We start from the raw sequence: 12,910 nt of genomic DNA, 5'->3' as shown, positions 1-12,910 counted from the left end.
CTGGAAGCAGGTCAGGGAAGCGGGCTCTGGAGGACGGAAGGGGAATTGTGGCTCCAAGATACCGTCCAGCGGACCCGAGACGCGTTCCTCCTGCCGGCGTGCGCTCCACGCCTTCACTTCCCGCTGCTGGAGGCCAAGACCCACGGTGCCCGGAAGGTTGTCCGGAATGTTGGAGCAGGAACCTGGGCAGTTGGCGTTTCAGCCGTCGGACCTGCCGCTGAGCTGTCACGGAGCGTCTCCCCGTGACTGCAAGACGGGCACCTGGACAGGTCTCGGTGAGCCGAAGCAGAGCCAGGGGTCGACGGCTCTCATTTCACCATCACGTCCCCGAGCTCTCCTCCGGCCTCAGTTTCTCAAGCGTAAAGCCGAGTGTGGGAGTGGCTGCTTCCCTGTGCGCTGCGCGGGTCTGAGTCCTTTAGAGCAATGATCCCTGCTCCCAGCGGCCCTAGCAGGCCGACTCCAGTAATCAGCCCGATTTTACAGATGGGAAAACCAAGGCCCAGAGACACCAACTCCGGCTGAGTCAAGGAGCTAGTCAGGCACGCACAGGTCTTGACGTCAGTGGTCTCTGTCACCTCAGGCTCAGCTCCAGCCATTTTTGTGACCTGAGACCGGGGAGAGGCCAAAGAGCCCGCAGCGTGCCCAGGTCTGTGCCCGAGCGCGCCAGGCAGCACCGGGCGCAGCGACCAGGCCAGGGGACCGGCCTTTGAGCAGAGCTCGGGAAGCTGCGCAGCGCCAGGCCTGGCTCCCAGGGGCTCCCCGGAATTCCGCCCGAGCCTTCGGGTCCGGGAGCCGAGCGCGCCCCGCGTGGGAAGCTGCCAGCGCCGGGCTGCGAGGGCCGCGCGCCCCGAAGGAAGGCGGGTCCCCCCAGGGCACGAGGGGCTTCAGCACAGCCCGGCCGGCCGTGACACCCGTGGGCGCCGCTCACAGCGGGCGGGGGGCGCCTTCCGCTCGCTCCCGGGGCCTCACCGCAGGGCTGGGCGGGAGCGGGGCAGGGGCGACCGCAGCGAAGGGGACTGCAGCCCGGAGCCGTGCCGGACTCACAGGTCGGGGCTTCGTCCCGGCGTCTCCCGTCGGCGGACGTGCCCCCGCGGGACCTCGCCAGCAAGCTCCTGGCCAGGGACCCGGTGGCCGGGCAGAGCGCGTGACACACTCTGGCCCCGCGGCCGGGCTCATCGTTAGGAAACAGTGTGCTGTGACTCGGGGACGAAGCCTGAGAGACGGGGCGGGGGGTGAACGTCGTCCGGGACCACGATTCTCAAACTTCACTGTGCACATACATCGGGGGACGGTCTGATTCGGATTCCGGGGATGCGGAGCGAGCCCCTAGGAGGCGCGGGCCCCTTGGGGAGGGTGGACACAGCCCTTCTGGTTCCAAGGAGAGAGGCCTCCACCGCCCCCCGCGGGGACACGTGCACGTCTCCTCCCGAGCGCACGCGGGCTGGGGGAGGGGAGGCGGCGCGGCGCGGCTGGGGGAGGGGCGCGAGGGCTGCGGAGAAGGCCAGTGGGGAGGGAGGGGACGGGAGGGGACGGGCCGTGGGGAGGGGGCAGGTGCATGCGCGTGCGTGCGTGTGCGCGCGTGCACGCTGCTCTGCGATCCCACCAGGGCCTCAAAAGGGGCCGAGGCGCGCGGGGCGCAGCAGACCCGCCTGGCCCGGGGCGCACGAGCCATGCTCCCGCAGCTCTGGGCTTGGTGGCTTTGCCCGCTGTTCCTGGCCCGCCTCGCCCAGCCGACCCAGAAGATGAAGGTGAGTGTCCCGTTGCGGACCCAGCGGACTGCAGCACCTGATGCCCGGCCTGGCCTCGGGGGACGCGAGGAGTCCTCCGTCGTCCTCTCCACGGCCGGGACCCGCCTCCCGAGCTCCGCAGACCCGGCCGCTGCGTCTCCCAGGCGGGGGCCCCGCGAAGCCGACTCCCTTCCGCGGACCTTCGCCGTCCCCGGGCGGTCGTGGAGCCGCAGGTGGACGGAGGGCCGAGGCTGCTGTCGCGCCCGCCCCTCCGCCGCCGCCGCGGCCCCTGCTCTGAGCTCGGGGCAGCCTTGTGAGTCCGGGAATCGGGACACGCAGGGGCAAGGGGAGTGGGAGGGAGGGAGGCTGCCCGGCTTCCCCAGAGAGCTGAGACCCGGGGCGGGGGGAGAGCAGCTAGCTGATGCTGGAATGTACTCTGGGGGGTGTCAGGGTCGGCGAAGAGGGGCTCCCCCCCTCCCCCGGGGGATAATAAAACCCAGAAGGCCAGGGTAGCTGTTGGCCAATTTTAATTTTAGGGGAGGTGGGGTGGTGAGTGGGGTGGGGGGGGTAGTGGGGGAGAACAAAGCTCGGACCAGAGTAAGAGGATTTGCTCTTAGGTTTCGGGGGGGCCCTAGATCGCCTGTTGCCCTTGGGAAAAAACTCTCCCCCCTGGAGGTCAGTAGCCACCCTGTAAGAGACGTTAGTATGTATTTGCCTTAGGACGCAGGGTGGGGATTCCAGTGGGTGACGTGAGGTACCAACAGGTTTTAACTTTAAAACCAGACAAATTCACTCAAAAACTCAGCCTCACTTGTGGATTTAAACCAGTTACATGTCTTTTATTGGCTCCCTCCCCCCCCCCCATAGAAGGTGGAGAATATCCGTGGTTGAGTGCAGTGATCCCCAGACAAGAATCATTTGGGGGGCTTGTTAAAGCACAGGGTGCTGGGTCCCACCTGATGTGGGGCAGTGAGCGAAGAGTCAAGAAAGCTTTCTTGAGACGTTTTCAGTGCAAAAAGATGCTTTATTATAGCACAGGGACAGGACCCGTGGGCAGGACGAGCTGCACTGGGGCTGTGAGGAGTGACTGATTACATACTTTTTAGTTAGTGGTGGTTATGGATAGCATAAATGTCTAAGGAATTTGGAAGCAAGGCTTCCAGGACCTTGAGGGGCTAGCTGCGGTTAGGATAAAGTTATTTACTACTGCCTAGTGAAACATTAGTCATGAGACCCTTAAGATGTGTGTCAGTGGGCCATGTGCTTGGAGGATTGCTGGTTTTACGGTTACAAAAGTGAAGTTACACTAACCAGAGCAAAGCTATAGTGGTAAAATGTTAAAGGAGCTGTAGGAGTGTTAAAATCTGTATGCCTCAGGAACTCTGCCTGGAGACTGGGAGCTGAGCTGAAGCACAGCCCGCCTTCGTTCCTTTTCTCCCATCCCCACCCACAAAGTTTCTGAGTCAGCGGATCTCAGGAGAACCGGGGACTTGCATTTCTTTTTTTTGTTTTAATTCAAGTTAGTTAACATATAGTGAAGTATTGGTTTCAGGAGTAAAATTTAGTGATTCATCACTTACATACAACACCCAGAGCTCATCACAGCAGGTGCCCTCCTTAATGCCCATCCCCCATCTAGCCCATGCCCCACCCACCTCCCCTCCAGCAACCCTCAGTTTGTTCTCTTAACTATAGAGTCTTACGGTTTGCCTTCCTCTCTGTTTTTATCTTATTTTATCTTTTCCTTCCCTTCCCCTATGTTCCACTGTTTTGTTTCTGAAATTCCACATATGAGTGAAACCATACGGTAACTGTCTTTCTCTGACTTACTTTGCTCAGCATAATACCCTCTAGTTCTATCCATGTCGTTGCAAATGGCAAGATTTCATTCTTTTTGATGGCTGAGTACTATTCCATTGTGTGTATACCGCATCTTCTTTATCCACTCATCTGTCGATGGACATCTGGGCTCTCCTCATAGTTTGACTATTGTTGATAATGCTGCTATAAACATTGGGATGCATGAACTCCTTTGAATCTGTATTTTTGTATCTTTGGGATAAATACCCAGTAGTGCAATTGCTGGGTCATAGGGTAGCTCTATTTTCAACTTTTTGAGGAACCTCCATACTGTTTTCCAGAGTGGCTGCACCAGCTTGCATTCCCACCAACAGTGTAGGAGGGATCCCCTTTCTCCAAATCCCCGCCAACATCTGTCATTTCCTGACGTTAATTTTAGCCATTCTGACTGGTGGGAGGTGGTATCTCATTGTGGTTTTCATTTGTATTTCCCTGATGATGTGGAGCATCTTTTCATGTGTCTGTTGGCCATCTGGATGTCTTCTTTGGAGACGTGTCTCAGGAACTTGCATTTCTAATATGCCTTGGTGACACTTGTTCAGGTCTTCAAACTGCTCTGAGTGCTCTGTTTTTGGGTCCCTGGGACGTGTAAGATGATGCTCAAAGACCAGCATTTGTAAGACCATCTCCCCTCTCTGAAATAAAAACAAGGCAGCCTATGGGGGGCGTCCAGGCCTATGTCCGCCACTGCTGCCTGCTTGGGGGCAATTCCAGCCATAGAAAGCCATCTTGTGAATAAAAGGTTGCATTTTTGAGTATCAGATCCCTTCAAACTGGAGCAGAACTGACCTCGGAATCGGAAAGGTCCAGCCCTTCCTGTCTACAGTTTTCTTGGGATTCTACATCCCAGTTTACGGGGCGATATCCATTGAGAGACCAAAGCTGGGATCATCACAAAGTGCTTGTCCTGCCCCCCCCCAGGCTTTTTTTTTAAAGATTTTATTTTTTAAGTAATCTCTACACCCAACATAGGGCTCGTACTCACAACCCCGAGATCAAGAGTCGCACGCCCTACTGACTGAGCCAGCCAGGCGCCCCCCACACAGATAGGATTTTAACTTACAAGACACACATTCTAGTGGTGGCCTCGCCATAACTAAAAATATTACTGGAAAAAGTCTCTTTGGTTCTTAGAATTTCGAGGTGTTACATGAAAGATCTCTGAGCACTTTGCAAAAGTCCACGCATGCTGGGGGTTATTGTTTATCTTATTATCACATCATTGTGGTTTTGTTACATTCCAGATGGATTGCTACAAAGGGGTGACGGGCACCATCTATGAGTACGGAGCCCTCACCCTCAATGAAGAGGAGTACATTCAGTTCAAGCGGTATGCGGGCAAGCACGTCCTCTTTGTCAACGTGGCCACCTACTGAGGCCTGACAGCTCAGTATCCTGGTAAGAGCTCAGGTTTCAACTCCTCTGGAACTAGCTTTGTCAGATGGCCATATTCTAATTCCGGAGGTTTTCCTAATTTATTATTGGGAGGAGCGGAGTGAGGGGGGGATAGGTGATCATGGGAGTCTGTCCCCCTAAATCCTGTCACAGCTCCACTCCTTAGGAGGCCAAGAGAATTATCTCCAGATTTGAGAAATAAGATTCTCCCAAAGATTTAATCAAAGACCACCAGGAACGTACCTATCACTGAACAAGTGGGGTTTGTTGCTCGATGCCCTAAGGGAGAACGTATACTGTAGGGAACCATGGGGCTTCTCATTAAGAAAGTGCTAGAAAGAACCTATCTGAGAATCTGGGCTTGTGTTAGGTGCTTTGGGGAAGGATTCGAGGAATTGAAGCTTTGCACTGAATTGGATGCTATCAGGAAATGAGGAAATGGGGAGAATTCTGTGACTGTGATTCAGATATGTCTTAATAAATCATATCTACAAGGTCGTAGGAATAAAGCGTTAAAACTGTAGCTGGTAAAGAAGCAGAGTCACTTACATTGTCAAGAATAGAGAGATGCTTGGCCATTTTTGCAATTTGGACAAGGTTCATGTTTTGTCTGTGTTAAAATATGATTATGGAGTGGTCTTGTTTTTGTCTTGACTTATCATAATCACTGTGACCATGATGTTGTGTGATACTGATGTCCTGTGAAATTGGTTTTTTTTTTTTTTAAGATTTTTTTTATTTGTCAGAGAGAGAAAGCGCGAGCACAAGCAGGGGGGAGCGGCAGAGGGAGAGGGAGAAGCAGGCTTCCTGCTAAGCAAGGAGCCCGATGTAGGGCTCCATCCCAGGACCCTGGGATCATGGTGGGATCATGGCTCAGGATCATGACCTGAGCCGAAGGCAAGGCGCTTAACTGACAGCCACCCAGGTGCCCCTGTGAAATTGTTTAACAGGAGAACACAAAGCCCTAGCTATGACCCCAGGCCAGAGTCTAGCTTTCAAGGGGCTGCCTTTATCCTTCTCATTGGCGACTTCTGGGAACAACAGCAGAGAGGACAGATCTTGGATCTTTTGGAAAACACTCTTGGATTCCACAGCACCCCCCCCCCCCCGGTGACAGAAAAGAGGGAAATGTAGCTTTCTCGTGGGTAATCTTTAGTGTGATGGCTATTTGGAAAGATGCTCCATCTCCAAATGTGGCCCGACCTTCTTCTAGATGACTGAGGTGGATTTTCTTTGTGCACTCATGGGGAAGAATTTGGTTTCCATGTTGATCCAGAAAAGGTTATTTAAAGTTTCAGATGGATTGTAATAGAGATAAATGCAGTTTCTGACATAGCACAGACTTAATTTTTCTGCTTTTTTAAAATGCTTTTTTCAAGATTAATGCAAAAGGTTAATTGTACCAGATGCCACAAAGAAACGAGTCAAAATAATATGTGAGCAGTTTTTAAGAAAATTTTCCACATGTTGACATTGGTATCTATTCAACTGATCAAAAATATAAAGTCCCATCAATTTGTCTTTTTTTCCCATCCATTTGTCTTAATGGGATTTCAGTGATAAGAAATTCAAGAATTTTCTTTTTTTAACACCATTTAAATTTAAGTATATTGCAATCTTACCTCTAAGATACATGGCTCACTAAATTTTGATATTTTTAAATTAACATTCAAGGGCTCCTGGGTGGCTTAGTCGGTTAAGCGACTTGATTTCGACTCAGGTTTTGATCTCAGGGTCATGAGATTGAGCCAGTGCGAAGGCTGATTAAGATTCTCTCTCTCCCTGTGCCCTTCCCCATCCCGCTCACACTGTCTCTCTAAAAAGAAAAAAAAAAAAATGAACAGTCAGCAGATGCCATGGTCTGAATGTTTGTGTCCCCCCAAAATTCATATGTTGAAATCCCAGTGCTCAATATGATGGTAACAGGAGGTGGGGCCTTCAGGAGATGTTGAGGTCATGAGGGTGGAACCTCCATGAGTGGGATTAGTGCTTTTATAAAAAGAGACTGCATAGAACCCCCCAGCCCTTGCACCATGGGAGGACACAGTGAGAACCCTGAAGTCTGCAGCCTAGCAGAGGGCCTTTGCTAGAACCCCACCATATTAACACCATGATCTTGGACTTCCAGAACTGTGAGAAATAAGTTCTTATTGTTCACAAGCCCCCTGGTCTATCGTATTTGTTATAGCAGCCTAAAAGGACTAATACAGAGGGGGCTGCTTGATTTAGGGAAAAGTTATATTGAAATAGCCCCTCCTGGGGCACCTGGGTGGCTCAGTCGGTTAAGTGTCTGCCTTCGGCTCAGGTCATGATCCCAGGGTCCTGGGATCGAGCCCGGCGTTGGGCTCCCTGCTTGGTGGGAAGCCTGCTTCTCCCTCTCCCACTCCCCTAGCTTGTGTTCCCTCTCTCGCTGTGTCTCTCTCTGTCAAATAAATAAAATCTTTAAAAAAAAAAAAAGAAATAACCCCTCCTTCAAAGAACAACAAAAAACAAATGGTTCACATTCACCGAGAGAACCTAAAGACTTTTTAAATTTAATGGTGAAATTGTTCATAAAAAGATACTTTCAGAAGTGCAGATTATAGGAAGATGTGACATTTAAAAGAATTTTGGGGTCACTTTGTATTTATTATTTTTATGTATAATCAACCCTAGGGAGAACCTGAAAAGCTACAGACTAAATATTTATTTAATTTATATAAAATCTCAGGATCTAATTGTAAGAGCCTAAACAACAGTTTAGTATCATTTAGCAAGTAGGGGCTTCCCTCCCTTCAAAAAGTTAAATTTGAGGGGCGCCTGGGTGGCTCAGATGGTTAAGCGTCTGCCTTCAGCTCAGGTCATGATCCCAGGGTCCTGGGATCGAGTCCTGCATCAGGCTACCTGCTAGGCGGGGAGCCTGCTTCTCCCTCTGCCTCTCTCTGATTCTCATGAATAAATAAATAAAACATTAAAAAAAAAAGTTAAATTTGAAAAAAATATAGTAAGTTTAAAAAGTCACGATATATAAACAGCAGTTCCATGGAATGTGAATCTGCTTTTAAATCTGTTTCAATTTAGTTTTAATTTAAATTTGTGTTGAATAAGGAATATATTCACACTGAAAATTTAAAAGATGCAAAAGGGTTTAAGAGTAAAAACTTCCAGGGGGCGCCTGGGTGGCTCAGTTGGTTGAGTGCCTGACTCTTCGTTTCAGCTCAGGTCTTTTTTTTTTTTAAAGATTTTATTTATTTGAGAGAGAGAGAGCACATGAGAGGGGGGAGGGTCAGAGGGAGAAGCAGACTCCCTGCTGAGCAGGGAGCCCGATGCGGGACTCGATCCCGGGACTCCAGGATCATGACCTGAGCCGAAGGCAGTCACCTAACCAACTGAGCCACCCAGGCGCCCTCAGCTCAGGTCTTGATCTCAGGGTTGTGAGTTCAAGTTGGGCTTGAACCCTGTGTTGGGCTCCATGTTAAAAAAAAAAAAAAAGAGTGAGAACTTCCACGTTTCTTCTGTTTGGGTAACCAGGGTTATCAGTTTATGGTGTATATTTTCATAAATCTTTAATGTACAGGCAAGCAAATCTCTCTCTCATATACGCAAGTACACACACAACTGATTCTGCACCTTGCCTTTTCACATAATACAGTATCTCAGATATTCTTCTCTATCGATACGTGATGAGTTTCCTCATTTATTTGAAGCCACAGTTTTCCTCTCTGTTGCTGTGACGTAACTTACTAAACTAGAACATGAGAATTTTAAAAAGTGTCTCATTCAGATTTTACTCCAGACGCGGAAATTGAGAGTTGAAGGCCTTTGCGGAAGGACTAGAAGCAGGGTCTGCTGAGTGTTTCTGCCCTAGGAAGGACGTATTCTTGATGGTGAAAGAGGAAGGCGAGTATGGATGGTGACTGAAGAAACCTACAACGACAGGAGGGCGCTGTCGTTTAAGCCGAGGGCTTTAGGGGAGACGGCAGCAGGTGGAGCTGAGTCTGGGTGGGGCCGGCGGGCACTGGGACTGAGTCAGTGGGGACTGAGGGTGGCTGATGGTGGAAACACGGTGCAGGCCTAGACAAACAGGTTGGAAGCCCTCCCGGCATCGGTAAGAAGCAGTTTGGAGTTTGTAGCCTGGAATCCCAGCGAGTGGCCCAGGGAGATGGCATCAGTTAGGTCACTACGGTTGACAGGAGGGTAGAGGATGCTCTGGAGCCGGGCTCAGACTCCTGCTTCCCTGCACAGCGCCCCGGGGAGGGGTCCAAACAGTGCTCCTGGGAGGATGACTGGGGCGTCCGCTGTGTCATCGTGGGGCACAAAGGGGCAGGGGGAGCAGGTCCGTTTTGTTTGCCTTCTTCTTAAAAACGTTTGATCAGTCAGTCGATCCCCACTAAGGAAGCTGGCCTGGCATTTAACTTTTAATTCCCTTCAGAATCCAGCAGGCCTCCTGCCCCACCCACGGGCTAACCCATCTGTGCTCTCTGGGGGCGCCCCTCCTGGATGGTGCAGTGGGGCCACGTAGGGAACCGCCACACGAGAAAGGTGGCAGCTATCTGGGTGTGTTTCTGGCAACCTGTGTTCTGGCTTTGTGCTCTGTAATCTCGAACCTTCCCCTTACAGTCCTCACTTTGCGTGTGATGCATGGACACCTGCCGAGGTCCCCCGCTGCTCCAGGCCGGGCTGCCCACGCTGCTCATTGTCTCCCCGCAGAACTGAATGCACTGCAGGACGAGCTGAAGCCTTCTGGTGTCGTCGTGCTGGGCTTTCCCTGCAACCAGTTTGGAAAACAAGAACCAGGAAAGAACTCAGAGATCCTTTCTGGGCTCAAGTGAGTGCCGGCCCGGGACCCTGCATAGGCCCTGTCAGGACTTCCCTTCCTCCTTCTGCCTGGAGGCCTCTTCTTCTGGAAGCTTCCGGGGCGGGTGGTGGATCATTGGGTTCAGGAACATCATTGTGAAGCTTCGCGTGCAAACTTGCGTGGCTGGCGATGCCCAAGCGTGCACTCCGCCTCGAGTTCTTGATGGTGACACTAGGGGAATATGGACGGGAAAAGCAGTGCAGGGCAAAGGAGGGGCTGTGGGAAATAGAAATGAATCAGGAATCCTGACCTTCAAATACTGCCTTCCAGCCTACTGGCTCCCTAAAGCATGAAGTCCTGACCCCCAGACATCTTTCTTTCCTCACCTTCCCTGTCTACCGTCTCTCCCTCTTTATCTCTAACTTCCTTTTGTGGAGTTGTGGTGGCCGTTAGTAAACTCCTTGTCCTAACCTGGACCCTCTTGGGAACACTCTGGTTCATTGCAGGTATGTGCGTCCAGGTGGTGGCTTTGTCCCTAATTTTCAGCTCTTTGAGAAAGGGGATGTGAATGGAGAAAAAGAACAGAAGGTCTTTACCTTCCTGAAGGTGAGTGACCACCCACCTGCCTTGAATTGGTCAGGTAGGTAGAGATTCCCCTGAAAGCATGGGGCTCATTTCTAGGATTGAGGTTGGACTCCTTGGAAAGAAATGCTCAGATAAGTTCAGGAATCATGGCAAGATCCGTTGTGAGCCGTGAGCTTCAAGTACAGGCAACCGAGCGTGGCAGCTGTGATGGGGACCGACGCCCCTACTGAACCGCAATGATTGGTTCATTCGACCATCGGTCATAGAATCTCTCGTAGGTGCAAGAAGCTGTGCCACACAGGGAGCCCAAACCTGCTAAGGGGCCCAGCCCCTCCCTGGGGGACCCCTATGCAATCGGGGAGACAGACATGGAGTACAGAACGGAGAGTGCCATGTGGTAATTGACCGGGGAGCCACTGAATGTTAGAACCACGGAAGACCACAGAACCACCCGAAGTCCTCTTAGGCCACTGGTTCCCAATGCTGGCCTGCCAAACGAGTCTGGTCCTTGTTGAAATTTTCATCCATCCATGGCAAACTGAAAAAAAACCCCACAATGTGGGGAGTTTTTCGCAAAGCCCAATTTATTGAATATAAAAGGCCATCATTTATTCGGATACTAAATTAATATTTGGTTAAATCATACAAATTACCATTTGTGTGGAACAAAAATGGTGATACGATCGATTTTATTTTCTTCAACCTAATACTTAAAAATCTGTTAATTTTTAAATTTACAGTTATAGTTGACTTTTGATTTTTCTTATTGTCAAAATAAATGTTGGTTATTTTACATTAATCTCCAAAAAACAGTTATTGAACTTTTACCAGACTATGAAGCCCAACTCTGGGAACGACTACTCTAAACCAAACCATTTTTTTTTTTTCAGCTAAGAAAACTGAAGCTATAGAATGATATGACTTATCAAAGAAAACAGAAGATAGTATTTTACTGACGCACCATGATATAATCCTGGGAGGGGCAGACAGGGAAGGGAGGAATATTTTCTGTTTACTGTCATACTCTCTAGCTCTTGGTTGATTGCTAGTTGCTATGTTGGTGATGTTGCATTGAAATATCTGTGGTTCATTGGGAGCATGTCAGGTAGTTAATATGTTGAGACGCAGATGGTGAGTAGACTCTTCTAGGGTTGGGGATAAAACTGGATCACACAGAAGCAGGAAAAAAAAACCTACTATTTTTCCTATCTCTGCTCCAGAACTCCTGCCCTCCAACCTCTGATCTTTTGGGCTCAGCAAGCCAACTCTTCTGGGAGCCCATGAAGGTCCATGACATCCGCTGGAACTTTGAGAAGTTCCTGGTGGGGCCTGATGGAGTCCCTGTCATGCGCTGGTTCCACAAGGCTCCCGTTAGCACAGTCAAGTCAGACATCCTGGAGTACCTGAAACAGTTCAAAACCGAGTAGAAAGGGCCGGAGACCGTCAGAAGTGGCTACCTGCCTCCCACCTAAAGAACATGCTTAACACTGGATCCATCTTTCCTCCACGTTCCTTCCCACCCAGTGTCCCTATAACCAAACCATCCTGTATCACCCAAGTGTGTGTGTGCGCTGGTGAACATACGTTCATGAGTGTGTTTGAAAACAAGGGAAAGAACACCTTTGTCCCCAACTCTCTGCTCCCAAAATTTCAAGTTTTTCCACTCCATCCCAAAGGAAATACATATTTCAGGGTAAATGGTTCAGACGACCCAATGTCCCTAAAAAGGCAATGCCCAGAAGTTCTGACATCTGTCCTTTCTCCATCCTGAAGGTTTAAAGAAGCAGAAACTGGACGACTCTCAAAAGATCCCCTTTGTAGCCTTTCTCTCTTCCAAGATAAACCTGCGTTGTTAAGCTCTTCCTCTCCCAAATGCAATCTTCGCTCCCCCTGATGCCCTGTAGTTCTCTTTTTTACAGGATCTCTGAAGGCTGGCCTCACATGAAAGGAGGGGCATCTCCATGATGGTGGGTCCCAAAACCCCTCTGGGTCGGACCCTCCCAGAGCCTTCCTTGGTGCCTGTCCCTTGTGCATTCAGGCCACGGCGCCTGGGCAGGGATGTCCCTTCATTCTGAAGGATGGGCTTTCCCCTCACCCTGAGCTGCCCCACCTTCAAACTCCTTATCACTGTCTCAAATAAAGAGAATTCTGCAGCAGTGGGCTTCCCTCGGTGTTTTCCCACCCCCATATTATGTCTGGGACGTCTTCCTCTCTCACTTGGTCCCTGCTTCCTCCGATCCCTCACCTAGCTCCTCAAACGCCCACCCAGACACCAGGTGGGGCTGGCCGCTGTGGACCGCTGTGAGGGGTGGACTCGGGCCTCCTAGAGCCCGCCGCCCCCCTCCCATTCCAGTCTCCTGGGGACCCACCCGCGAGGTAGCCTTGCTTTCTCGAAACAACAAAGACACAGACGTTCTTCTGCCTATAAAATTCCTGCTCATTGTTAAAAATCTAAAAACACATAAAAACAGGAGAAAAGTATACCAAAACCTCCTAATCCGAGGAGTAGAGAACGTGCTGGGAAGCCCTGTGTAAAGGCTGTTTTATCACCATAGTTCAGTCTTTT

At 50.6% G+C, this 12,910-nt stretch overlaps 1 protein-coding gene across 1 annotated transcript; it reads left to right on the top strand.

Moving 5' to 3' along the window:
• Nucleotides 1-1,670: 1,670 nt before the first annotated feature.
• On the top strand, nucleotides 1,671-11,771 carry GPX6 (glutathione peroxidase 6). The gene is made up of 5 exons (XM_032398943.1): nucleotides 1,671-1,748; nucleotides 4,832-4,985; nucleotides 9,672-9,789; nucleotides 10,266-10,365; nucleotides 11,565-11,771. The coding sequence occupies exons 1-5, from the start codon at nucleotides 1,671-1,673 to the stop codon at nucleotides 11,769-11,771; spliced, it is 657 nt and encodes a 218-aa protein (XP_032254834.1).
• The last annotated feature ends 1,139 nt before the right edge of the window (nucleotides 11,772-12,910 follow it).

This window comes from Phoca vitulina, unplaced genomic scaffold, assembly GCF_004348235.1.
Source record: "Phoca vitulina isolate PV1807 unplaced genomic scaffold, GSC_HSeal_1.0 scaffold123, whole genome shotgun sequence".
Taxonomy (NCBI): Eukaryota; Metazoa; Chordata; class Mammalia; order Carnivora; family Phocidae; genus Phoca; species Phoca vitulina.
Note: the sequence above shows the minus strand (reverse complement) of the source record. Positions and strands in the feature narration are given on the sequence as shown.